Raw genomic sequence first — 27,531 nt, forward strand, 5'->3', positions numbered from 1 at the left:
AATTCAGAGGACACTGCTTTGCATGGAATCATGGAATGGTTTGGGTTGGAAGGGACCTTAAAGCTCATCTCGTTCCACCACCTTCCACTATCCCGGGTTGCTCCAAGCCCTTTCCAACCTGACCTTGGACACTTCCAGGGATGGGGCAGCCACAAATGCTGTCCTCCCCCAAGTGACTTGCTGGTTCAAGGACCTGTGGCTCTGGATTTATGAGCCTGATAAACACTTGGGCCCTGAAGCCCTTGGGATGAACATCCTGGGCCAGGGATTTCCCAAAACCCCTGGAGCGGGGCTTTTTCCAGCTATAAAAATGTGGCACAGTGTTACCACACGTGGGGAAATGCAGTGGACCATCAAAACTCTTCCAGACAAAGGACAGCCGGTGTCACACACCACTGTTCCAGACCAGTGTCCCACCCCAGGGTCACACCAGTGTCACACACCTCCACCTGCCCGACCTCGGTTAGTGAGGCTTTTGCTTTTCCTCTGCAAAAGGAACATCTAAGCAAACGCTACAGTTTACAAATTTACAATTTTAAACTTAAATTTTATGATTTACGGTTTGAAATTCACTAAAAATTGCAGTTTCTGCAGCTGCCTTTTAAAACCCAGCCTGTTTCTCCAGGTCATTACCTTTGGTTTGAGCCCTGTGACATCCCTGGTGTGGCATTTCATGGATTGACACAGACCACGCTTGTCTTCTTGGCTGTGTTTTCTATGGAAAACTGCTTTTTTTCAGGAATTCCTGGAGGTGAAACTATGGAAAAGAAGTTAAATCAATCAGTTCCTTGTATTTGCTGCTGGAGGGTGTAATGGTGGCTGTTCTGCACCCCAGAGGTGTTAAAGCTTTTCATGTGTCACATCTTCTACACCGTGCTCTGGGGTTACTTAAATTCCTTGGAATTTGGTAGAGTTTGGACAAAAAGGGACAAAAAGTCAGTTGTGATTTGGGTCTTGTTGTTGGTTATGTATTGGTTGGGTTTTTTCAAGTAGCATTTAAAACAGGGATTGTTCTGGTTGTTTGGTTGGGGCTTTTTAAAGTAACATTTAAAACAGGGTTTTTTTTAGTTTATTCTTTTGTAGATGGGGAGTGGCCTCAGCACATCTCAGGCCAGGCTCTGCTCTGGATTAAATGAAATGTAAAGCTGAGGTTGGCCCTGTTCCATGTTTGTGTGAGGCTGCTGTAGGTCAATATGCTGATCTTAAATAAAATCCAATATCTAGAGGAGATCAGAAAGATCCCTTCACTACACCAGCCACGGGGGTTTTTTCCTGTTAATTTTCTTCTATTTTTATTTTACTCGGGTCATTTCACTGCTCTGGCACTTGTTGTTCTTTCAATCTGAGCTACTTCATAACCCAAATTAATTTCCTTACAAAGGAGAGAAAAGGGACTCCGTAAATAAGGTTTTGCTCAGGCAGGTTCCAGCTTGTGCTGTTATTGCTGTCTTTGTAATGGCCTGGAGTTTAAATTAAAAAAAAATTAACTTACAGTGTTTGGGGCTTTTAATTATGCACAAGATTAATTTTAATGCTCTAATGTCATTAGGTTTCACAGCACACATTAGCCAAGCCATTGGCTTTGGCAACGGGGAGAGAAATAGTTCTCAAGTCGTGTAAAAGATGACTTGAAACTCAGATTTCTATTAAAAGCTCAGGGCTTCAAGGAAAGCAAAAAGCTCTCCAAGTGGCGTTTTGTGCTTTACCCCTGATTTAATGTTCTCGAACTATTGCATTTCTCTGCCAGCCCTCTTTTGAGCAATAATTTTCCAGTTCTTTCTTGGAGAGAGGAAGAGGGATTGAAATAACATCATCTGAAGCTGCTTGTTAATGCAGGAACGAGGAACTGTCTGCCATATACATTGGAAAATCCAGCTGCTGAACTTCAGGAGCAGGGAGAAAGAGTTATCATGGTGTGTTTTCCTTGGACTGAAGGCCAAGAGCCTTTTTCATGATCTCTGGAGTTGGGGTAGAAACTGGGATAAGGGAAACCTCTCGAGCACGTGCTGCAGCCCTGAGCTCTGTGACTTGGAGCAATATTGCTTTGGGGTTTTCAGCAGAATTGTGTTTTTATTTCAGAGCAGCCACAAATCATCATCCCACTGATGATTTGCCTTTGAAGGGAATGAGCTGGGCTGACTGGGACAGGATTGTGACCTCGGAATAACCTCAGTGCTGCAGCAGTTCCTCCCGCCTGTCCTCTCCATAGTTATAACCTGCCTGCCTAATTTTGGGAATGCGACCTTCATCCCCCCCCCCAGACCTGGCAGGGTAGTCCTGCTAAGACTCATAGGTGTTTCCCATATTTCGGGATGCAGGCAACAGCTTTTCAGGGATGAATGAGTGATTTGCCTGTTCCTCAAGTGCTTTCCAGAACACACCTTCTGTCCAGCGGTCAGGGAAACAAGACTGTGATTTTTTGCTCCATCAAACTCTGGAGAGAAAGAGAGAGAGAGAAAATACTCTTAAACATCTTCATCCCCCAGCAGTTTTCTCACAGCTCAACAGAACAACTTTGTCAGTGTTTGCAGGGAGAGGCCGGAGCTGAGCCTCGGGGATCTGGGGAACCTCTGCTCTTTCTTTTCCACTGGCATCAGGTCTCCACCAGATTTCCAAGGTCAGAGGATTCCCCAGGAGCTCTTCTGTTGTATTTTACACTGTATTTTACCCACTCTGAACGCCTTCAGTTGTCTTGGCCTGCACAGTGGAGTTTTAGTGGTTCAGTCTCAATGTCTGCCAGTCACCGGATCATGATTCCCTGCTCATTGGCATCACTGGCCTCGCTTCCCTGTGGGAATGGGGAAGATTTGATGGGTTTTGGAGCACTCAACCATGGAGAACTGCAGGCCCTTGTACCAGGTGGGTGGTTGCTTGCTGCTGACCACGTTCCTGGGGTGAGCATTCCCCCAAGGGTGGGGTTAGACAGGACATGTTCACCGTGTCCGAGGGCACAGGTCATGTCCCCGTCTCCTCAGGAATGATTTTCTGGAGTGGGCAGAGCTGTTACCTGCAAAGAGCACAAGCATGTGGCTTTTAAAGTAATTAATCCCTACTCATCTTCACTGCAAGCAGAAAAATACAGATATTATTATTATCAAGAGAGGAACTGGGTGCTCTGCCTGCGATCCGTACCCAAAACATCTCTCCGGCTAAAAGTCATCAAGGACTTGATTTTGTTATTAAATTCTGGCTTTTCTGCAGCTGCAGTGAGGGACCAGCACTTTTCAAACAGGAAAAATGTTGTTGGTGGAGTGGAATTTCTGCAGACAAGGTGCTACCAGAGCCTTGAGGCCTTTGATGTCACTGCTGTGTCCCGGCTATTACGGGGAGCAAAAGGGGAAATAAGAGACAGGTGTCTGTCCCAGGCAGAACTCCTTGGAACACAGGAAGCCAAAAGAGCTTGTTAACCCTTGGAATTCAAAGGGCTGTTTCTTGCAGAGCTCGTTTATGAGACATATTTCAATATAAAGGAGCCCAGCTGCCAGCGAGTCCCGGTGTGCCTGAGCTGTGGGGGCTGTAACAGGCAACTTGGGGCAGTAATTGGAAATATCTTGGAGAAACATCTCCAGCACCCAAACCCAGAGAGGCAGAAACATAAATCAGGTGTAGCCTTTTTCTTGATTTGCTGCCGTAGCCACTGGAATATGTTTTCTTTCCCATGAGCTGGAAGGCAGTGGTGGGTCCTTGCTTTGGTTTTTCATGGCATGTTGGATAAAAAAGTGAAAATACAAGAGCTGGTATTAATTTAGGCTTCACAGTTGGCACCACATCAGAGAGGAGAGGCCTCCTGTCCCACTGGATGGGCTGTGGACTCGCTGGTGGGGAGCTCCTGTGGGAAGATGTTCCATGGAGGAACGTGATGCAGCTGGAGAAATGGGCTGAGGTAGCTCTGGGCCTGCTGAGCAGATTCCTCCAGTGGTGCTGTTAGCACTGGGAGTGGTGTCTGGGATGGGCTGGAAATAAGGGTTTGTTCCTCATTCCAGTCCTAAAGTGTATCCATGTTGTCACTCCTTATCTCCCTTGTGTTTGTAAGCAGAGATAACAAAGAGCTCAGTGTTGCTTGGGTTTGCTGGTGTCCCTTCTCCAAGGGAATGGAATGATCTAATGGGCCAAAAACAAGCTCTGGAAGTGTAAATGCTTCAGAAATGGAGCTGCATTTGGGCAGGAATTAAACTATGTGTGCATGTGAAGGTGCTCAACTTTGGAGACAGGAAAACTGAGAGGAAGTGTCTGGAGATCTCCCTTGCCAAGAGCCAAGCTGGACACAGAACTTTGCATCTCCCTATGGCTTTTGGAGTGAAACTCAGAGCTGAAACTCCACTCAGATGGACAATGCTGTTGTCCTGATGGATTTTGGGTTTGGGAGGGTTGGCACCTAAACTCACCTTGATTTCTAAGCGGACCAGCATAAATTCTCCTTTAAATCCATTCCTGCAGCAGAAAGGAGAACTCAACATCAGAAAAGAAACCTGCTGTCTGCTATTTTAAGAGGGGAAAAGTTGAGCAACATCTCCAGAGATCTCTGGAGATCCACCCTGGGCAGCTCCACCACACAGGCGAGTGTTGCTGTGGAACCACCGGGTGATGGGAGTCCTGGGATTTAAGGCAAGACTTATTGGCAGGGTCTCAGCCTCTGTAAAGGTTTCTTTTGCCAAAAAAAGGTGGAAAAAGTGTATTCTTGAGCAGCAATAATGTTAAACGTCTTGCCAGCTGAGGAAGGAAACACCCCAGCCCCAAATCCATGACCCCGGAGTTTAGTTCTGTGCGGTTAAAAATGAAACATTATTTTACACCGGGGATGATTTCCATGGTTGGAGCTTGAGAGGAGTGAAATTCTGTCAGATGAAAAGCTGTGGGGGTTAATCAGTTAAGTTGCTTGGCAGTGGCAGTGTTGAGGTTGTTACTGTGCAGACGTGACCCCTCCTTGGAGAAATCCCCTGGAAGTGTGGAAGTGGCATCGCCAAACAAGAAGCCGTCGATGTCCAGCCTGAAAACAGTGGGTTGGCTTTTGAAAAACGCTCCTTTTTCACTGAATTATAGCAGATTTTTGTGACAGAGGGAACTGTGGAGCCTTACTTAGATCCATGCTTTGGTAAATCCCAGGAATCCCCACCTGGTTGTTCCCCAGCCTGGTTTCAGCCCAGGATGGTGGGAATAGCTCAGCTGTCCTTGCTGAGGTGCCGGAGCTGCCGTGAGCAGCAAAAGGCTGATCCTGGTTGTGTAAGGCAAAGCCCTGTTGCAATCCATGCCTGCTTGGCCCTTCTTCTCCCCTCCTTTGAGCCCCAGGAAATTCGGGATTCATGCTGAGGCTCTGCCCTGCTTGTAAAGCTGCAATGGATGGGACGTGCAGGACTCAGAGCTTTGGAGACCCAGATTTTTCCAGCTCCTCATGAACCATCAGCTCTCTGAACAACCAGATGATCTTTGAAGATTTAAATAAGACTTTTTTTTTTTAATTAACCTTCACTTTTGGGCTGTTCAGCATGAAGGTAAAAATCCTTTATCGATGGCAATGTTGCACTTTGGGTTGGGGGGGCTGTGCTGGCTGTGGTGATTCCCATGGGAATTCACGGTGAGTCTGCAGATCCACAGTCACCCACCAAATAGGGAAACACCCTGGAGAAGCCACCAAGGCTCATATGTATCTTTTAGGATAGTGGGAACACAACAAATCCTGTTTCCTCCTTGCCCTTTGGAAGTTGACTGTTACTCATTTTTCTTACTTATCCGTAGTGAAGAGCCTTTCAAAATTGTATTGTATTGTGATAAAGGAAGTGCACGCTGGGTTTTTCCAGAGTATCTGCTGGAAACCAAAGGCTGGAGCTGGAAATCTGTTTGCAGTAAACTTCAGTCACGAAATCAATCCCATTTACACCCTGTTAACTGGGCGTGTGTGTGCCTGGGATCCGAATCTGGGCTGGAAGCACTTGCTGCAAATTAGGAGCAGATTGGATTAATGGGTTTGTCTCCTTAATATATTGTGTGGTTTCTTTTCCCTTTGGGGGAAAAAATGATTGGAGTAAATCACTGCTGATTTTGGGAATATTCTGTGGTGTTTTCTTTGACTCAGTCAGGCAGAGAGATAATTAATGGTGGAGTTGTGAACCTACTTATAAATTGAAATATAAATCCAGCTCAGAGCAGGGATGCAGGATTGGAGGAGTTGTCCTTTTGGATGAGATACTGGAAATTTGGGCCTGTTTATGGTTGATATTATAATGATGTTATAATTCTTATAATAATTCTTGAGAAAAATATGTTGAGAACAACCTCCCCTCCCTGCCAGTACCTGATCTTTCAAAAAACTTGACTTTCTGAAGGCTCTCTTTTGCCCTGCTTCATCTTTATGCTGTTGGCAATGACCTCCTTGCTACTCCAAGTGCCAGTTTGAGCTTGAATGAGCAACTTGGAAAACAATTCCTGTGTTTTAATGCCATTCTGATGGTTGTTGTTACTGCACCGAAACCAGAAGTGGTTAAGCCAGGCTGAATCCTGCGGCTGCTTCGTTTTCCTGCACCTCAGACCAGCCCACGAGAGGGAAGAACATCCCACAGGGCCAGTGTAGCTCTGTGTAATTTAGTGTTGTGACAGATACACAATTCCATTGCAGCCCAAACAGCTGTAACTGCACCAAAGACCTGGAAGAAACCAAAAGACCGGACCCAAGCCACTGAGGAGGTGACGGAGGCAGAGACAGAGGTAAGAGGGGCCCGTGATCCTGCTTTCCCCAGATTTAATGGGGATGTTGCTCTCTTGGAACTGTGTTCTAGAGATGTTGCTTCCTCGTTGTCTCACAGGATCCAGGGCAGAGTTTTGGGGAGGAACTGGGATATTCCTCAGCATCCTTTAGATAACAGGCTTTAGTCTGTTCCCTGTTAAAGCTCTTCAGTTTTCTTTGGTTTTGCCTAATTTAGTGACTCAGAGGATTATAGAATCCCAGAGTGGTTTGGGTTGGAAGGGACCTTAAAGACATGGGCAGGGACACCTTCCACTAGGAGGTTCCAGTAGGCTTCCAGCAGCCTCCCAGTGTTGGGGAACACTGCTGTCCTTCAGTGAAGGGTGGGTTTGAATCCCAAAGCACTGCCCCGTTTGGGTCCCAGGCCACCGTCCTGACACGGGGCAGGTTCTACTGCACAGGGATGTCATGGCCAAAGGTTGGCTTTCCTGATGACCAGCTGATGGAGAAGCTGAGAAAGGAAAATGTTGAAGTTCTCGGGCAAAACCACCTCAAGAGTAATTTAGATGAGTAAAGAGAATCCCCCTCGGTGCCGTTGCAGTGGGGATGTCTCAGGAAGGAGCTCTTTCCTTAATATCCTGGGTCAAACTGGGGTTAGAATCAGTCAGAGAGGGAGGAAGAGAGTAAAAATGTGAAAGTTCAGACTGCCCAGTCCATGGGTAAAAACTGATGTTGGCCTGATATGATGCAGAGGAGAGCAAAGGGCATCCCTGGGGCTGCACCAGCAGGTTCATCTCCTGTGCTTTCCTCATCCTGCATTGCAGGAGTCGTGTCTCCTGCCCCACCCAGGAATTCCACCAGTGCAGATTTTTCAGAGAATTCCCTTTAAAAATCTGCAAAAAGCATGATAGGATGTGGTGCCCTCAGGTGGGGAGGGGGAAGGATCGGGAGCCTCCTCAGTGAAGTTTTTCCTTTGTTCAGTGCTTGGATGTGCTGGGATTTCTCCCAGGGGAAGCGCGTTCCGACGCCTCCCCCGTCTGAGTGCACAATCAGGCTGTGTCCTTGGAGAGCTCTAAAATTAACAGCCAGGGATACTATTGCTGTTTTTCCTGAAACCGAGATGCTGGAATTGTGGCTGTACCTTCCTCAGTGGGATCTGCTCCAGTTAACAACAGGCATATAAAGGAAGGATCCCCCGAAAGAACCCCTTTACCATCCCTTTACCATGGATGGTGGGAGAGGAGGAAAGCAGGGTTGTCTTTCCAGGCTGGGATTTCTCTTGGCTTAACAGTTCCTCCCTTCCAATCCCTTGGGAATTTCATGGGCAACGCTGAGTCTTTCCAGTTGCAGTGTTAGTTTTCGGGGGGTTATCCATGGGAATGAGCTGATAAATCACCTGGTGGCTCTTGTGGTGTTCCCCATCCCTGTGTGAGATGCAGCTGTGTTCCTGCTGCACCCAGAAATGCCGTGTGGATCGGCCAAGAGCCGTTTCGAGTGCGTTGGGTTTGTCAGGGTGTTTTCAACAAACCTCTGCCTCTGTCTGTGCTCCAGCCTAAAGAAGAGGAGGAACCTTCAGGAGACAAAGTACTTGAATCTGACCAGGAGAAAATGAGCCATGGGCCTCAACTGGAGAGGGAGCCCTCGGAGCTGAAGGCAGCGAAGGCCGTGGAGGAGAACGGGGAGCAGGAGGCGGAGCCCGTGCGGAACGGGGCCGAGAGCATCTCCGAGGGCGAGGGCACCGAGCCACACTCCGGCTGCACAGAGACCCCCAGCGAGGGGCCCGTGTACCAGTACAAACCAGGTAAGTCCTGCTTCCCTCCTGGCCTTTCTGCCTCCCTCCTTTGAGGGCTGGTGACACCCCGTGTGTCGTCCCCACAGATGGGTGGAAGGGGGTTCAGTGTTCACCATGTCCAGCTCTGCCAGGATGCACTAACCAACAGGCCCTGAGGGACCTTCTGGGGCAGCACAAGGGGAAAATTGATTTTTCTCTTGCTGTTCGTGAAGAGAAGAGAAAATCCCCAGTTCCTTGAATTTATTGTGGGTGTTGGCTGCAGCACCGTGGAAATGGCAGTGAGCTGGTTCCTGTGATCGACGGCTGAGAACCACCCAAGGAATTCCATATAAATTCCATAAACAATTCCATTATTTCAGATGTACCTCTGAAATCAGACATGTGAAAATGCTCGCTGGGTCCTAAATATGAATATGTGTGTTCATAGAGATTTCACTTCCTGGCTGAACAGTTGCAAGGATCTTCAGATTTCCAGAAGAGTAAGGAAAAGAAACAGTTTATGGTTTTCAATCCAGGTTCTGTCCAGCTCTATCCCACCAATTAGGATATAGTGTATCTAAGGGGTGTTTTGTTATTTATGAAGATAATTCATAAACCTGAACCTCAGTTAATTCACATCATTAAGAGAGACCTCGACAGTCAGTTGCTGCCAATTTTTAAGCCGTTTCTTATTCAGATGAAGCTCCTTCCAAATAAATTACTTATTTTTTAGGAGCCCAGAAATTAAAGAGTATAATAACAATAAGGAAGGACCTGGAGAGCCTGGTGGACCAGGCACTGGACAAGGAGCAGCACCATTAAGGGATTACACCAAGGTGGTTATTTCTGCATCACTTTGTTCTGACAAAGACCTTGATTGCTTTGGTTTTATTAATTCAGGACGATCATATCGTTGGGAGGAAACACAGAGGCCTCCTGGTAGTTCAGCACACACTGAGGGTACCTGAGCAGTTCATTAGCCAAGCACTTCCTGGAGTTAATCCATAATTCATCAGCTGTCTCTCCCCAACACTTGATGCAGTCAGAACAATCCCAGTTGGATCTGGATGTCCTTTCACTCAGCTGGAGGGGTTGGAAAAGCAACACACGTTGGACTTGTGTAATAATCTTCGATTTCAGCCCTGCTCTTTCTAAAAAGGGGAATTTTTGCCCTTTGAAGGAATTGTGCATTTGATCCTGGTCTCTCCTGTGTTGGAGATCCTTCCTGTGACACTGCCCAGCTGGTCTTCACGTTGAAACAGCTCACTGAGAACTTTACAGGAGAAGGAAACTACACATAAACTGTTTGTTGTTGCTGTCAGAGCTTTTCCATGATAAATGGGCAGTGTGGCACAGTGGACAGGCCAGGAATTCCAGCTGGGATGCAGCTACCCAGGCAAACCACTCCTGCCCCCCTTTATCCCAAAGCTCTGCAGAAATAAAACTACACAAAGAGCCAAAATTCGTAATTACTTCTCTGTATTTTCATTCCCAGTTGTTAAAACCCATCATTGGAATAAGTCCCTGTTTGTGGCCTCTGCGAGGATGTGCATGGTGAGATCCCAGAGACCCAAAGCCAATGGACAGGGAGTGAAATAAGGAAATAATAAATACCTGAAGGGCTGGGTAAATGCTGAGCCCTCTGGCATCAACGAGATCCAAAGGCAGCACCTCCTATGGATGTTTTCCTTCAGATAAAACATGTTTTCTTCCCTAATTTCAAACAAACTGTGTGGCCAGTGCTGAAAACCCCGTCTCCAGGCCACCAGGTGCTGATTTGCCATGTAGGTTTTAGGATTTAGGATTCTTCACACCCAGAAAGCCCTCCAGAAAATGGGTGGAAGGTTGGAATTCTGGGATTATGGCCTGTGGTTGTGTTTTCTTGTTTGCCCCGTTATCTCCAGCCTGGGTTGTTCTCAGCTCCGTGTTTTCACGTTTTCAAAGGATATTTTTGTTCCATGCAGTGCTCTCCTTGACTGTGTGTATATATCACTCCCTTTTACACTGCTTTAACTTCTACATTTTCACCCAAAATCTGGGAATTGTCCCTGTTTCGTCATATCCCGCAGGAGAGTGAGAACTGGAATTAATGGGTTAGGACTGGAATTAGTGCCCAGATCGTGTGTGGTTGCTCTGGACCTGGCTCTCCGCTCCCCATTGTTTATGTCCCTTTAATGCCGTGTATATTCCCCTCCTCACACTGGAAATAAATCACAATTTCCCAGGCAGCTGTACGACCTCTTCCCTTCGGATTTACCGGAGCCACGCCTGGGTTTGTCTCCTGGGAATCTCAGGGCCTTTCTCTCCCTATAGAGCAGTGGAAGCCCCTGGACCCAGAGGGGAAGAAGCAGTATGACCGGGAATTCCTGCTGGATATCCAGTTCATGCCGGCCTGTATCCAGAAGCCGGAGGGGCTCCCTCCCATCAGCGACGTGGTGCTCGACAAGGTGAGAGGAGAGCCCATAAAACAGGTACGTGCAGGGCTTGATAGAAATAAAGATCCCTAATGCATGGATCCCTTGTGCTTGGACCCTTTCCATGCAGGCTTTTGGTGGGAAAGGCAAATCGTTGGTCACACCACACAGTTCTTCAGACAGAGGTGTTGGTGCCTAATGAGTGTGCACAGCTGATCAAAAACCAAAGTACTTTTAATGGGCTTTGTCTGAGTTAAGTTATACCAGGCTGTTATTAAAATTTAAAATGATGCAGCCACAAAGAGCTATGGATCCAAACAAGGCCAGTGGCTCGTATCAGATCAGTTCGATGGTTAAAAAGCAGAGAGAAGCTTTTGGGTGAACTCTTTTTTTGATCTGAAGCAGTTGTGTCACTGTTTATAAGCTGATCTAATAAAAGATCTTTAAGACCTCGCTTCCCAGGCAGTTTTGTGACTTCCATGCAGCCTCGTTCCAGAGCTGATTGTCTCTGCTGTAGGTCTGGGCTTGGGATTTCAGTGCTGACACCAAGGCCTTCTGCTTTCATTAGAACTGGGGAGTTCATTGGTTTTGATGTACCACTAAATTTGCTCTTGAGATTCCAGGATACAGATGATCCTCCTGTGCAGAAACATTTTCACTCTGAGTTTCATACCCAGGAAAATTGTAAAACACAGCTTTGTTCCCAAAATTGTTTAATCCACCTCCTAGTTCCCTGTGATTGCTTCTCACTGCCCTGTCTGTGTTTGAGTCCTTGGCTCGGTTGCCCATTTGCCTTTTTAGCCCCAAAGCCACTGGTTTGAGGAAAGGTGGCAGCTTTGTCATCCTGAACCAAGGCAGGCCCATGTTCTTGCCTCTTATCTTCCATAATTCCTGCTCAGCCTTGAAATGTTTCTGAACTCCACCTGTTCCTTCAGTAGTCCCTCTGCATATAGAAGATGTATTTGAAATTCAATGCTCATTTTTAGTGTTAAGTGTGGATGCATAAAACTTGCACAGTTCGTTATAAGCTTTAATTTGGATATTAAATACGCCTGTTATGGTTTCTCAGAGGTGGGCTGTAGGTGACAGAACCTTTGGTAGCTCAGCACCCTGAGCAGCCCTGTCTGTGTGCTCTGTCCACGGCGCAGGTCAACCAGCCGAAATTGCCGCTGCGAACGCTGGACCCCCGGATCCTGCCACGAGGCCCAGACTTCACCCCAGCCTTTGCTGACTTTGGGAGGCAAGCCCCCGGGGGAAGAAACGTGTCTGGAAGTGTGAGTTTACCCCAACTTGCTCCTTTAAAAACTGGCGTTAACACCGATGAAGTCCATCCTCAGGCTTTCGGGCCTCTCCCGCTGCGCCGGTGGCTCTGGTTTTGGCAGGATGAATGCAGGGGTGAGGTTTGCTTGGCTGACTAAGTTTAGGCACATTAGAGACCGTTGTGGATGTTTGTCACTGGTATGTATTGGCTTGGTCTCCTTCCCTTTTCCCCGTGTGAGGGGTGGAGGTGTTTCCACCCCAGGACCCGTCGGTCGCGGGTGCGGTCGCGCCGTCGTCGTACAACAACCCGGCATCTGCGTGTCCTTGGGGGAGGCTGTGCCACAAAACACACCAACAGAGCGAACAGATTTTACTAACACAAAAAATGCACACGGTGCCTGTGTGTTCTTGCTTTCTTCGTGCTTCCGTGTGTTGCTGCAGTCACTTCATTCCTTGTTTTCTTGCCTTTTCTTTCGTTTTTTTCTTCTTTTCCCTGTGTCTGGCTGTGCCCACATCCTGAAATCCCTCTCTGAATTCGTCACTCTTGCCTTTGCCATCTCTTTTCTTGGGGCACAGGTGCCCCCAGCATGTGCCACCCCGGAGGACAGACACCAACTCCATTGAGGGCAATCATTGGTTTTCATCTCTTAAGATACATCCAGTGTATCCATCCAGATGTGTCTAATGACACAGCCATCCTTGGTCTTTCAAACCTGCTGGTTTCAGAAGAGTTCTCTGAATCACCCTGACTTCCAAGTGTGCAGGTTTCCAGGAGTCAAGCCTGGTGATGTTAACTCAGTGTAACATCTTTGGTTCGGGAGCAGTGTCGTGGCCGGCGCCTCGTTCTGGGGTGTCTTGGAGTAGCTTCGGTGCTGTGGTTTCTCTTGAGCACCATCTGGTCTACAAAACCCCCTGAGGTCGACAGTGCTTCCCACATTTAGGACTTGCAGGTTGTCCTGAGGTGCCTTCTCTGCCGTCCCGTGCTGAGTGTCCCGAGCCGCTCGGTGTCGTGGTAACGTCGCTGTCGCTCTTTCTCTCTCCGCAGGCCTGCAAAGTGCAGAGCAACCCTGGATTGCCCTCCCTGGCTCGGTGCGGGCCCCCAGCATGCCCTCTCTTGGTCTCGCCTCACCCACCATTGAGGAACCTGCCGATAGGGGTAAGCCAAATCCCCCCCTCCCCCCCAGCCTTTGCACCTTTTTGTAGAGTTGCCTTTTTCCCCCCAATGCCCACTGTTGATAAAGAACGACTGGCAGAAAACTTTACAAAAAGGTGCAACCTTGTTTAAAAAAAAACCGAAACCAGACTTGCATTGTACCCCTCTAGGCAGTCTTCAGTGGTGGGTGGGACATCACCAGCTGAGGGCATGCTGGGACGTTGGCCTGAGCGGGATCCGCGAGGGTCTGCACTTTGCAGACCTGTGGAAAGGGGGAGAAAAGGTAAGTCCCGCTTACCCCGTTCATTTGGAGCATTCAGCACATAACATACATCTCACATTTGCGCCTTTGCAGAGCAGAGCCTCTCCTTGCCTTTTTCTGGAGGAGGGCTGGAAGGTGTCTTGTTCAGCCAGCCTGTCCTATGATGCCGGCGGTTGTAGGATCAGAGGGTTCGCAGCCCTCAGCAATCCCAGACGTTTCCCTGGCATGGCAAACCCTGCGTGTGCTGCCTGTCCCTGGCCATCCCACCTCTGCAAGGCCATGCCCATGATCCATCCAATCCACTGCCTCTTCCTTGCCCCGAAATAACGTGGAGCAGCTCGGCGCTAACCAGCTTCCGGCACGTTGAGAATCTTTTGTGTTGCTTCCTTGGCTTTTGTCTTTATTTCCTTCTTTTCGCTTCAACGTGTTGTGTGAGTGTTTTTGGCACTAACAAATGTCGCATCAGGTGGCACAGGGGGTGTAATTGCACAGAAGCAGAATCCAGCTGGAAGGGCTTTTTGGTGTAGGCAAGACGTTGGGTGAGGAGATGCAAACAGATAAATCGGAGAGGAGAGGACAGGTCAGTCCTCGTGCCTGTGGCAGGATGAGTCTGCTTTGTCCTTCCTGAGAGGTGATGGAAACTCGAGTCACCTCAATTCTTGTGCTTCTTGGAAGGCAGAGCCTCTCCCAGCACTGAAGCTCAATTTTGTCTTCTCCCTCAAAGCCTCTTGTGGAGGGAGAAGTGATTCTTTAATTCCTTGGATGTTTTAAAGCATTTCCGTGACTTGTGGCCTGAGTGGGAGCTCCAGGTCGGGCTGTGCTGCTCCGAGTCTTTGGCTCCTCTGCAGGAGTCTTGTCCCTTTTCTTTCTGCTTTCCTTTCCCCTCTCTTCATCCAAAGACAAGTAATGGAGTTTAACGTAGGAACACTTGGTAACTGCTCCGTGCCATTGGTGGGAAAGGTTATCCCAGTGCAAGTGCCCCAGAACCATCTTTATTTACATGGCCTGGGGTACAGAAGGCCAGGCCTGAGCCCAGGCACCTCTTGAACTTGCTGCCGTGTAAATCTGGAACCAAAACCCCAGATTTTTTCTCTTAAAAGTTTGATCCATTTTATTACACATTCAAAGGAAGCTGCTGTTCACCGATTCAAAACCTAATCGAACAGTTTGAACCGAGTTTATTCACAGATATTGAAAACATAGAACCTCAAGGAAAGTCCTGGTTCTGTTGATGCACTGAAAGGTCTGGTCTTGAAGGCAGTTGGATGTGAGGAGGTTGTGACACGTGGCAGGCTGGTACTCAGGAGGTGCACAGGTGCTCCATGCATCCCTCAGTTTTCCCACACTCACCTCCTTCAGGGAGGACCGTTTGCTCTAAAAGGGAACATTTGCATGGACCCTTCCCCGAGGAAGCTCCGGCCTCTGCAGCTCCGTCCCTGCACGTTACACCCCGACACGCTCGGGAGGTCCTTCAGCCCAGAGCTGCCTCTGTGCCGGACATGGGTGGCTGCAGGTCACCTCTCCTTGGCTTTACCCCTGTCCCTGGGGGCAGTAAGCCCAAAGGTTTGGATTTGCAGGGCACCCTCCCAGTCTGGCTTTGGTTTCCGGGCCGCCTGCCTGGCAGGAGGTGTGTGATGAGCTGCTGTTGCGTTACCGTCTGGTTTTTCAGCTGGAGGGAAGTTTCTTCTCTCCACGTTTGTGGCGTGGTCAGAACCTGGGCAGCAGAACTGTGTGAACAGGCGCAGCAGCAGAGGGGGGTTGGAAAGGTGGGGCTGTGCTCAGGCTTTGCTGCGCCCTACCAGTGCCGACCAAGGGCTCGGGGCAGGAGCGGGCAGGGGCCGTAGGGAGGGATCGGTGGCTGCTTCAGGAACATGCCCCACACACAAAAGCTGGTGAAGGCTCCCTGTTCTCCCTGTCTTGTTCCGCTGTTGATTTCTCAGGAGCGATCAACTGGTGTGGTTGCCTTCCAAGCAGTTGAGGGTTGGATTTGATGAGCTTGGAGGTCTTTTCCAACCTTAATGATGCTGTGAACTATGGCCATGCCCAAAGGAGCTTGAATGTTCTGCTGGGTTATTTGTGTGTGTGCCAGGGGATCTGAACAGGGCTCTTCCTGGGTGGTGGGGCAGCAGGGTGACACGCTGCTCCACGTAGCCCTGTCCCAGGCATTGCCTTGGCATACAGAGCACGTCATGGCATGAGGGTGTTGTCTTCTGACATCTTCATCTGTTGCTGTTCTCCCACAAGGAAGCCCAGACAAGAGCTCCAGCAGTGCCAGTGACCGTGTTCATTCGCACACACTTACCTTGTGAAAGGCAAGTGGTTCAACTCACACATCCCACTCCTGCCTTGAAGGAGGATTTTGCTTTTTAATAACACAAACCCAGGTTTGGGGCTGATCTATGACATAAGAGGCACCAGCCAAGAACCTTTTCCTCCTCTTCAGTGAAGCTCTTGGAATAACCAGGATGCTTTGGCCTCTCTGGTGCTCGTTGAATGCCTTTGTTGAGCAGAGCAGTGTTTGAAATGGCCCATCTTCCACGAGGGGCTGCCTGCTGCCCTCTGAGGAGACGAGTTACCGCCGTGGGAAGTACCGGGTTTGATAACGGAGTTTTGTTGTTGTGTTAATTTGTACCTTGAGGTTGGACATCTCTGATAAATGAGCTCAGAAATCTGAAGGAATGTGGGGGGAGAACACTATCCTGCCAGCACCTTGTACCTTTAGTCCTTAATGAGAAGCCCTCAGATGATGAGGAGGGGGCTTGGGGGCATCTTGGGCTCTACCACTTGTACAACTGGTGAAAAACTCCCCAGTTTTGGCAGTTGTTGTGCCTGGTTTGTCCAGGAGGAGCGTCACTTTCCACAGGACTGCAGAGGCACTTGGGGCGGTTTCAAAGCACTGTGCTCCCCACCCTTCTGTGAAACCACACAGAGTTTGTCCTACATCTGTTAGGATCCATATTTAGACAAGGCAGGAGCTGCACTGGTGCTCCTCCAGAGTGTTTTATGTGATTCCCATCTCAGAATGGCTCCGTTGGAAGCAATTGCCAGTAAAACTCAACGTTTCTGGCAGAGAATACAGAAATGCTGATTTATCCTAGTCTGATTGCCTGGGATGGCACATTTGAAATACACCTGTGAGGACTTAGTCCTTACACACACTTTGCTGTGGTGTCTCAGTTCTGCAGTTCCTGGTTTCCCAGAGGCCGTGTTGGCCCGTTGGGTTCAGTCCTGTCCCGCTGTAGCAGCGTCCGGAGCGTCGCTGAGTGAGGTGGGCAGCGTCATCCCATATCTGCTTTGGGAAAAGCTGCCCCAGAGAAGCGTGTTTGGTGTCTCCATGTTCCCTCTGACCACCCTGGAGCAGTGTGTTGGGTTTGAGGGACTCCTCAGAGTCCCAGAGGAGGTGCTGGTGGTCGGTGGTGCCGTCGGAGGGTGTTGACGTGAGCCCAGAGTGTGTTATCCAGGAGTGAGTTTAAAAGGGGATATAACAAGGAATGTTTTTGTCCTAGTTGTTGAATGTTGGACCGAGGAGATCTCAGCCAGGCCAGAGGAGGGAGCCCAGGAAGATCATCACTGTGTGTGTGAAGGAGGATGTCCACCTGAAGAAGGCAGAGAACGCCTGGAAGCCGAGCCTGAAGAGGGAAAACCAAACCGAGGACCCGGAAAATGTCAAAACCCAGGTGAGAGCTTTGGTGGGCACATTTGAGGGTACAGCACCCTTCCCCAGGGCGAGGGGGGTAACCTGCCTTCAGCCTTGTGTCACACACTGCAAAAGGGCAAGGAATTCCAGCTGGAATCCCAGCTTTCCCCTCCCTTGATGGTATTTTTCGTGTGTTTGTCCTTGACCTGGAGTTTAAATGCCAGTCCTGTGTGTTAAACTGGGAACACCAGACAACCCACTACCTCTCTTCCAGGACTGCTTTTCTATTGCTGTTTTACTGGAATATTTCTGTCCCCATCCTAAAGCAAACAGCCTCACACTTCCAGCACAGAACTTACTTTTCATCCCCTTTTACACCATGTTTCTTCTCTGAACTTCACCAAGACTGAGGTTCCTCTGTAAAATCCCTCAGTTGGTCCTGCCCAGCCCAGCAAGCACCATCTGAAGCTCCCTCTGTCCTTCTCCCCCTCCTCTCCTCTGTGGGACAGTCGCTCTGGGCAGAAGTGTTTGTCTGGTGGTCAGGCTTGTAATTTGTAGGATAAGTTGGGATGGTCTGGAAGGACACTGGAATTCTATTCTTGGAGCTAATGGTAGCATTGTCCTAATTATCATCCTGGAAAGGAAAAAACAAAATGCCTTAACCTGAGTATAGGAGAAGTGGTTGAAGGAGTCAGAGGCTGCTCCCTGTTGATTTCTATCTCGTGGATTAAATTGATATCAAGAAGAGCATTTCTGACAGGAAGGGCTTTGTGCCTCTGTTGCACTTGAAAAAAGCACTTGGGAGTTTCCAAAAATCCTTCCCCACAGCCGTGGCCTTTGGTAGCCGAGTGAGAACTGGGGCTGGGCTGTGCAGAAGTGTGTGGTGTGTAACTCAGCTTCCCGGGCATCCCTGTGGGACACCTCCATCCATTCCCCTGGGACCTGCATCCTGGCTCGTTCCTGGAAGCCCCTGGCCCCCTCTGTGCCTGACCTGGCAGTTCTTGTGTCGTGCAGGAGCTGTTCCGCAAGGTACGAAGCATCTTGAACAAGCTGACGCCCCAGATGTTCAACCAGCTCATGAAGCAGGTGACAGACCTGACGGTGGACACGGAGGAAAGGCTGAAAGGAGTCATTGACCTGGTCTTTGAGAAGGCCATCGACGAGCCCAGCTTTTCCGTGGCCTACGCCAACATGTGCCGGTGCCTGGTGACGGTAAGAGCCGCCAATCCAGCGGGAAGTGCCTCTGCGTGGTGAACCCCTGGAGCTGCTGGGCAGAGACAGGAATGTGGGGAGAGACTCAGTTTCTGAGTGTGAAGGAGATGAACTAATGCTGCATTTCTGGTTGTTGGCCGTGCCTGGGGCAGAGGGGGGATGTGTTTGGAGCTGAGGACTCTTGGCTCTGCCTGGTCGCGAGATGTGACGAGTCACGTTGGGGAGGTTCAGGGAATCATGGAATGGTTCATCATGGCTCATCCAGTCCCACCTGTGCTTCTTACCCCACATTAGGTTAATCCTGAGAAAATCTGGGCTGGAAACACCAACTATGTCTCTGTGCTTTTGGGGGTTCAGGGTGCTTTGGTGTAGGGATGCTCAGCTTGGTGGGTGTCTTCTAGTTTGGGGGAGCAGCTGGGTGTAAGAGCTGCAGGAGGAGAGAGTGGAGAAGGCATAATGTGGCTTCAAATGCCAATTAACACTATTAATTTTAATAATTATCTAACCCTGGAAGCAGTTAGATTTCATAAGGCACAAGGTAGGAGAGATGAATGAATTAGTTTTAATATTTGTGCACTTAAGAAGGACTAGAAACAGCCTTCAAGTCTTTTTTTTTTCCAACAAGAAAAGGAAAGAATGAAAAATCCATTCCAATTTTATCAGGTACACATGCAAAGGGAAGATTGCAGCACAAATCCTGAGTGTAGTCAGGACTAGGTCTGCCTTTAGACCCACCCCTCCTGCTGCTGGTTTGCAGGGGATTCACAGAATCATCTCATGGAATCCCAGGATGGTTTGGGTTGGGAGGAACCTTAAAGCCCGTCCAGTGCCACCCCGTGCCATGGGCAGGGACACCTTCCACCCTCCCAGGTTGTTCCAGCCTGGCCTTGCTCCAACCCCTCCCAGGGATGGGGCAGCCACAGCTTCTCTGGGCAACCTGTGCCAGGGCCTCCCCCCTTCAGTGTCTCTCATTTCCAAGGGAGCCCAAGGTGCCAGGCCAGGCTGTCGCCATTCCCAGATGGTGAATTTGGGACAAAATAACCCTTTTTCTTGCAGCGAAGGCTCAGTCTTCAGCACATAACAGGAGTGTTTTTTAAGCAGTGGGTGTTTCTGAGGGATCCTGTGGATGGAAATGTAATCCATCCCCGGGCGGAGGTGGTGTCAGCCAAGTTTGGAGTGTGACTTTACATCTGCAGTGTAAAACTCTGCTGGAAATCATGACGTGAGGCTTCACTTCCGCAGCCTCGTGGAGCGCTGGGGCTCAGGATGAAGAGCATAATAAAATGTTATGGGTGGCTTACAGGAACTTTACTCCTCTGTGGAGTTTATCCCAATTTCTGCTGATGTTTTTCTTCCTTCCCCTGCAGCTGAAGGTGCCCATGGCAGACAAACCCGGGAGCACAGTAAATTTCCGCAAGTTGCTGTTAAATCGCTGCCAGAAGGAATTTGAAAAGGACAAGGCTGACGACGACGTCTTTGAAAAGAAGCAGAAGGAACTCGAAGCTGCCACCACTGTAAGTGGTATTTTTCCCCATAAATCTCAGAGCTCACTCAGAAAATTACTTCCTTTTGAGACAGCAGTCGATTCGGGGGGAGTTCTGGGGTGGATGGAGAGTTTGTTTCTGTCATCGTGGCTGAGGATAATAAAAAATATTTGCCTTGATAGCGGGTTTTTACCGGCATCCTTCAGGGCTTTAGGAGAAAAAGAGTAAACAGCGACTCTAAACTGGATCTTCAGTGGAGTTCTGTGCTCTGGGAGCGTGGTTTTACAGGGCTGTTCTGCTGTTTTGCAGCCGGAGGAGAAGACGCGGCTTCACGACGAGCTGGAAGAGGCCAAGGACAAAGCCCGGCGGAGATCCATCGGGAATATCAAGTTCATTGGGGAGCTGTTCAAGCTGAAGATGCTGACAGAGGCCATCATGCACGACTGTGTGGTGAAGCTGCTCAAGAACCACGACGAGGAGTCCCTCGAGTGCCTTTGCCGCCTGCTCACGACCATCGGCAAGGACCTGGACTTCGAGAAGGCAAAGGTGGGGCAGGAGCAGGAGCAAGGGATGAGGCTCCCTGGGCAGGGCTGGAAAGATGGGTGTGGAGTGTTTTCGTTTGAGGATTTGGTTTTCCTTCAGGAATTTCCAGGCAGCGTGAGGAATTCATCCGCTCTGCTGTGGCTGTTTCATCATGACCTGGCCTCGCTCCCTGCTCTGTAATAGATTCTGTGTCCTTTCCAACAGTGCTCTCCAGTTGTTGTTTCCAAAGATTTCATCCAAACACAAAGTCCAGAAGTGCTCAACACTTATATTTTCCAAATTGGATGTGCCTCTTTACTTGTAGTTCCCAAAACATTAATACTTAAGAGTTGTCTCTGCATCACTGAAAGTTTATGTTACCTACAAAATCCGCCATTTAATTGTGTTGGTCAGTTTAAATCTAAAAAACCTTCATTAACTGGTCCAAACCCCGACCTGAGCCTTGGGGGTGCCTTTATTTTGTGTCATCCTTGTCTCCAGCTGGGCTGGGCTGGGGCAGCTGCTCTGTAACAGCAGCACTCCCGTGTCCTCCTCCCCATTTTCCAGCACATGTGTCTGGAGCACGGAAGATTACACACTCCGTGAGCTTCTCTTGGCACAGTCTGCTTCTCCTTTGCAAAAACCAGGCTTGGGATGAAAACCTCGAGGGTTTTGCCAGAAATCAGTGGGACTCAGCTCTGGAAACAAACAGAGCTAATTGTGTTCAGCTGCCCCGGGCAGGGAGTTCCCTCTTCACGTGCTGGATCTCAGGGATCATGGTGGGTCAGTCCTGAGCCTTAAGGGGAAGCACTTCCCCAAAGTGTTCTTTGAGCTCTGACCAAAACAGTGAAGTTTGTCAGCAGTCCCAGGCTGACCCCCCTGTGCTGTGAGCACAGCACTGTTACTGACACCGGTGTGACAGTGCCAGAAACAGGGATTGAATTCCCATCTGCTTTGGGAACAAAACAGGGTCTGACTTGTAAGCTGAGGTCAGGCTGGATGAGGCCTGGATGCTGTTCTGGTCTTTTTGAGTACTGTAAAAGGCAACATTTTGGGGCTCTGTCGGATCCTGGACTCTCGAGCTGTGGCACAGTGGAGCAGGGGAGTTATTCTAGATGCTGTGTCCTGTCTTTGGGATCTCTTATTTCTATCAAGACTGAGTGAGAATCCTTGTTAATGGGGTAGACATTTTATTACGTGTTTTTATTGAACCTGAAGTGTTGTTCATTGCTTTAATTAAAACTTCTGAACAAAGGCCACTGGAAATATTTCCCCGTCATTCCCAGCTTTGGAAACATTTGCTCTCAGAGCTGGAACTTTCCAAAGCAAGGCCAGAACCAAATTTTAATGAGGTTTTTCTTGTTTGTTTAACTACAAGGGCAAGGTTTTTAGTGACGGGAATGGGAAACACTTTAGAAAACTGCCCTGAAAGTCTTTATTTAAAACAGTCCAAGCCCTCATTTGGGAAAAAAGCTTTTTGGAGCCTGATGAGCCAAATTTAGACCTGACAGAGGCTTCTCTAATGATACAGTTTCATGGCTTAGTATGAACTGATTGGGATTCCATCACATCATGGTTTTTTGGATGAAAAGGGGTTGTGGGATTTTATCCTTCAGTGCAGCCCATTAAACTGCTCTTGCTGGGATTTGTGGTGCTGCTGCTCAGCCTGGCCCAGCTCAGACAGCTGGGGAGTGAACCATGGAATGGTGTGACCAGGGTTAGTTTTGTACCCATTTAGCTCCCTGAGCCACTTTTTCTTGGGCTGGGGTGAGCACAGGGAGGAACTGAGATATATTTTTAATGGCTGTAATGTTTACTGTGCACATGCAGAGGGTGTTGATTGTTTGGGTAATTAAAACCACAGGGAAGGTGTGTGCCCACACACTTGGGCCTCACTGCCTGCACATCCCACCTGGAAGGGGTGTACAAGAGCCGGCAGTCACCTCTCTGGAGAGCAGCTCCATGTCCCCAGGAATGCTGGAATGCAGGACCTGCTGACTCCCCCCGAAGGAGTATTTTCATTTTCCTCCACAACACACTGATGCCGATGTTTTTCTTGTCCAGCCCCGCATGGACCAGTATTTTAATCAGATGGAGAAGATTGTGAAAGAGAGGAAAACCTCCTCAAGGATTCGGTTCATGCTCCAGGATGTGATAGACCTAAGGCTGGTAGGTGCCAACTGCATTGAATCATGGAATCCCAGGATGGTTTGGGTTGGAGGGACCTTAAAGCCTGTCCAGTGCCACCCCCTGCCATGGGCAGGGACACCTTCCACTAGCCCAGGCTGCTCCAAGCCCCCTCCAACCTGGCCTTGGACACTTCCAGGACTGGGACAGCCACAGCTTCTCTGGGCACCCTGTGCCAGGGCCTCCCCACCCTCCCAGCCAACATTGCCTTCCCAATCTCCCATCTCTCCCTGCCCTCTGGCAGTGAGAAGCCATTCCCTGTGTCCTGTCCCTCCACCCCTTGTCCCAAGTCCCTCTCCAGCTCTCCTGGAGCCCCTTTAGGCCCTGGAAGGGGCTCTCAGATCTCCCTGGAGCCCTCTCTTCTCCAGGTGAACTTCCCCAGCTTTCCCAGCCTGTCATGTTCCCTTGCATGTCTGGGCTGGAAGAGCTCTCATCCAAGAGCAGGGATTTACAGCACAAGTGGGATGTTAGGGGGAGATCTGTGCTCCTTCTCCCAGAAATCTGACCGTTCAAGGACAGGAAATCTCTCCTTTGCCCTGAGGGTGCCCATGGTCAGCACAAGTGCAGTGCAGGGTGAAGATGTGACTGTGTGTGGTACAAACCTTCCCAGCACCATTCATTTCCCCTCAGAGGAAGAGAAATCCTGTGTCAGCTCAGATTTGGCCAGCAGGCAGCCTGACCAAAGGCCTGAGAGGGTCTTGCTCAGAGCCCAAACAGCTGGTTTGGAGCTAGTTTGGGTTTTTTAAAGGCTGCAGTCACTGCTTTGGCTGCAGGGCCCATAATTACCCCCAGAGCTGTGCTGAGGCTGTAGCAGGATAAACCCGGTCTGGTTATTCCAGGCCTGGAAGGGTCTGGGCAGTGCATGGCTGAATGGGCACATCAGCAGGGGAAATGTTCTGTGCTGAGGCAGCTGCACCTCTCTCTGCAGGATTCCTGTCTCAGCCATCACCATCCCTGGAGTGGCAAAGCACCAGCTCCACATAAAATCAGTCACTTCTTGCTTTTTTATTTTCAGGGTTTCATTTTTTCCCTCAAGCTCGGAGGAAAGGCTCCAATAACTGTGTCAGTCATAAACAGAGAGTGACAGCAGCCTCCCTCTAGTCCTCCTCTCTCCTCTGAACCTAGAAAGAGTGGGAAGCTGGGAATGTGCAGCTGCTGGGGGTTCACATGGCTTGAATTCAGTCAGGTCTTCACTGCAGCCTCCATTCTCCAGCACAAGCTCTGTACCAGAGTACATCACTTTGGCCTCTGGTGCTGGAATAACCATGTCCCCAACGTGTCCCAGCTCCACAGAATTTCCCCAGCCCCTCTCAGACATGACAAGGGTGGGAGGATTAGGCCTTGTTTGTGATATTTGAATTCCCTGGAAGTTTCCTTGAGCACGTGTTTGCCTCTTCCCCAGTGCAACTGGGTGTCCAGGAGAGCAGACCAGGGCCCCAAGACCATCGAGCAGATCCATAAAGAAGCCAAGATTGAAGAGCAGGAAGAACAGAGGAAGGTACAACAACTCATGACCAAAGACAAGAGGAGACCAGGTAAAGTAAAAGCCACGTTGGCTGCTCATTTCACATCCAGTGGCCATAGAGGGAACCCCACAGAAAAGAGAACAATCTCTTGGGTTTGCTTTTTCCTGAATGTAGAGAGCAAAGAGAATTGAGGCCTGATTATGGCAGAGGCTGGAGAGGGAACAGACTTGCCTTGGATTGGCTGTGGGGATTTTTCAGGGGCAAATCCCGTGGGTGAAAAGAACCAAGCACAAGCCAACAGTGCTGAAGTTTTCCATTCTTGCACACCCTGTTTGGTTTGTGACAGGCTGCCAGGAATCTGGGAAACAAGTTATTACATAGGAGTCAGATTTGCCATCCATTCTCATGCACCACAGTCTCATTTCAGGGGAATAGCACTTAATTTGGAGAGTAACCATGTTGTCTTCAACTGTTAAACTTGTGAGGTGCTGACTGTGCATGAAGGACTGTCTTGACATTACCTTAAACTGCTCCTGGCCCTTGGGCCTGGCACTGCCTGAAGATGAACTTGGAGTGACTGGGAAAATGAGCCCTGGCACAGAGCAGGGCAAGGAGAAAGTCACCTTTGGGATTCTTTAGTACTGAGGATTGTCAAGTGAAAGTGCTGTGAAAACAGAGCATAAAGAAAATACATGTAGATTTTGTTGTAATTATCCTAAAAGTGGCATCAGGAGAAGGTGAGGAACCTGGGAGTGCCTGAGGGGTTCTTTGTCAGACCAAGCACTGCTGAAATGTGTGGAACAGGTGTGGTCAGGGAAGGCATTTCACCTGCTCCTCCCGTGAGCTGTGAACACACAACATCCACAGCTGTGTCCAGAGCTCTGTGTCCAGAGCACAGGGAGATCCAACCAGGAACAGTCCCTACCAAAACCAGCCTTTAAAGTACTGAGAGCTTTTATGTCAAGGCTGTTTCATAAGAATAAAGTCAGGCAGGCTGGTTGTGTCATCTTAGTGTGAAGAAAGCCTGCAAAAGACATTCCTCAGCCCAGATGTGCCAGGTTGGTCCCTCTCCTTGGAGCCTGGAGGCGACTGGGGGATGGACGTGGAGCCTGGAGCAGTGGGACGAGCTGAGGGTGGTTGTGTTTGCTGCCTGCAGGTGTCCCACGGGTGGATGAAGGCGGTTGGAACACTGTGCAGGGGGCAAAGAACAGCAGAGTGCTGGACCCCACCAAGTTCCTTAAAATCACCAAGGTAGGTGCCAGCACTGGGCTCCTTCAGAGCAGTAAAAATGCCAAGGTCTTGCCTTGCTGGATGTGCCCTCCAGGAGAGACTGGGACAGTGTGTACAGGGCAGAACTTGGGGCTGGGATGTTTTGAATCCCCAGAGTTAATACTGTGCATAAATAAAGCACAAGGGAAGGCTCTGTTATCTTCTGGATGTTCCTGTTCTGTTTGTTCTGAGGGAGAGGAGCGTGCAGACATTCTTCCTCAGGTTCACAGTGTCCTTCTGGTCGCCCAGGTCTTGTAGTTGGAAAATCTGCATTTCATTCAGTTGTGGGAGATGAGGATGCAGCACATCCCTGGCTGTTACTGAGGGGTCTCAACCACCTGTCTGATGGAATTCCTTGGCTGCCTCAAGTTCTCAAGACCCTGTTCTGACACTGCTCCTCAGTAAAAGGAGGAGGCCGCGTCCAGTGTCACAGATGGCAGGATTGAAAGGACCAGGGAGAATGGGAAGAGCTGTGTCTCCTTTCAGAGTGTTTCTGGACCTCTGTGGCCTGGTTACATCCCCCAGTATATGATAAATTTTGAGAGCCATCTTCCAGAGGAGCATCTTCCTGTTATTTCACCATCAGTGGTGGGTTTGGGACATTTTGTCAGGCTGAAGGTTTAGGGAAGTTGGAGATTTCTCCTTTTTTAATCTTCAGAACAGGACTGGGTTTTCTCACCAAGGAGAACTCTGGCCTTCACATAAATCAGGTGACTCCTAAACGTTCCCTTGTCCCACTTAATGTCACTCTCCCTGAATTTTACACTCAGTGCCTGGATTCCTGCAAAGCTGTAAACCAGGACCTGGACAGACTACAGCCCTTCTGCAAATTCACTCAGTTTGTTCCTTCTGGAAGTCATAAAACAGACTCCAGATCTTCATTAGCAGGAGGGATTCAGCCTGTTCTGCCTGGGCTTTTCACCTGGGAAAAGCCCTTCTCCATTCCATACAAATGGAGCTGGTTCCACAGCAGCTGCTTTGTTGGAAGGAGAGAGGAGCTCACCAGAGATCTGTGGGGTCGCAACCTCCTGGTCAATAAATTCACCCACTGAGCACTGTAAAATCCATGTTCTGTCCTTGTCAGACACCACTTACCTCCAAGTTCTGCGACCTGTTGTCATCCTTCGCCCTCTGGATTCTGTTTGTTGCCCTTCAGATCCCCCCAAAGCCGTGACTGGAGGGTTGAATGGACAGTGGAACTGGTTTGCACATCACAAACAAACTTAACGCCTTCCAGTTTCTGATATACTGAGCTTTTCCACCTTACTGAGCTTCAGAACTCCCAGGAAAAAAGCAGCTCCTGATCACTTGAATGTCAGAGAGTTTTTCACTGACCTTTGGAAGAGGCTCTTTGTGATGCCCTTCGTTGTTGATGTCCTCTGTCTTTGGCCAGGGTTTGGTCTTCCAAAAATGTGTTAAAGTGTGTTTCGGTGTTCAAAGAACAGGGATTGTTGCCAAAAAATACCCCATTTTTAATGAAACTGTATGATTTGCCCTTGTCATGGACCGTCGTGGTGTGTTTTACAGCCCACAATAGATGAGAAGATTCAGCTCGTGCCTAAAGCCCAGTTGGGCAGCTGGGGGAAGGGCAGCAGTGGTGGAGCCAAGGCAAGCGAGATGGGTAAGTTGGGATGGATGCTCACCCTGGGCTTTGCTGCCAGAGAGCAGGTCTGGGTGGGGTTCACAGAACCACAGAACCATGGAATAGCCTGAGCTGGAAGGAACCCACAGGGATCATCGAAGTCCAACTCCTGGCCCTGCACAAAACACCCCAATTTCCCAGCCTATGGCCAGGACACTGCTTGCCCTCCTCTGCACCCCAGGGTTGCAGCTAAACCTCTTGAAGTAGCAGACAGGGCTGTTTCTGTCCATAAGTCACAGAATCCCAGAATGGTTTGGGTTGGAAGGGACCTTAAAGCTCATCTCATTCCATGCCCTGCCATGGCCAGGGACACCTTCTGGTGTGGGGAAGGTCCAGGGGATCCTGTTCCACTTAGGGATCAGCTGTCCATGTACAGCTCCTCAGCCCACGTCCCCAGCCACGTGTCCACAGAATCACAGAATATCCTGAGCTGGAAGGGACCCACAAGGAGCATCCAGTCCAGCCTCTGGCCCTGCACAGGCACCCCAACAACCCCACCCTGTCCCTGAGAGCTTTGTCCAAACCCTCCTGGAGCTCTGGCAGCCTTGGGGCTGTGCCCACTGCCCTGGGGAGTCT

General features: G+C 49.5%; 1 protein-coding gene across 9 annotated transcripts in view; it reads left to right on the forward strand.

Moving 5' to 3' along the window:
* Positions 1 to 27,531, forward strand: part of EIF4G3 (eukaryotic translation initiation factor 4 gamma 3) — a 143,691-nt gene that overhangs the window by 99,831 nt on the left and 16,329 nt on the right. For 8 of the 9 annotated variants that reach the window (XM_017833446.1, XM_017833438.1, XM_017833439.1 and 5 more), the window contains 13 exons: positions 6,611 to 6,699; positions 8,228 to 8,477; positions 10,761 to 10,918; positions 12,010 to 12,135; positions 13,167 to 13,277; positions 17,043 to 17,213; positions 18,188 to 18,385; positions 19,753 to 19,899; positions 20,179 to 20,415; positions 22,456 to 22,560; positions 23,981 to 24,113; positions 25,201 to 25,295; positions 26,841 to 26,934. In XM_017833446.1, coding sequence (XP_017688935.1) covers positions 6,611 to 6,699; positions 8,228 to 8,477; positions 10,761 to 10,918; positions 12,010 to 12,135; positions 13,167 to 13,277; positions 17,043 to 17,213; positions 18,188 to 18,385; positions 19,753 to 19,899; positions 20,179 to 20,415; positions 22,456 to 22,560; positions 23,981 to 24,113; positions 25,201 to 25,295; positions 26,841 to 26,934 — 1,914 coding nt within the window. The remainder of the gene's footprint in view (positions 1 to 6,610; positions 6,700 to 8,227; positions 8,478 to 10,760; positions 10,919 to 12,009; positions 12,136 to 13,166; positions 13,278 to 17,042; positions 17,214 to 18,187; positions 18,386 to 19,752; positions 19,900 to 20,178; positions 20,416 to 22,455; positions 22,561 to 23,980; positions 24,114 to 25,200; positions 25,296 to 26,840; positions 26,935 to 27,531) is intronic. The other variant, XM_017833441.1, reaches the window with a different exon arrangement.

The sequence above is a fragment of the Lepidothrix coronata genome, unplaced genomic scaffold (genome assembly GCF_001604755.1).
Source record: "Lepidothrix coronata isolate B3197 unplaced genomic scaffold, Lepidothrix_coronata-1.0 Scaffold214, whole genome shotgun sequence".
NCBI lineage: Eukaryota > Metazoa > Chordata > Aves > Passeriformes > Pipridae > Lepidothrix > Lepidothrix coronata.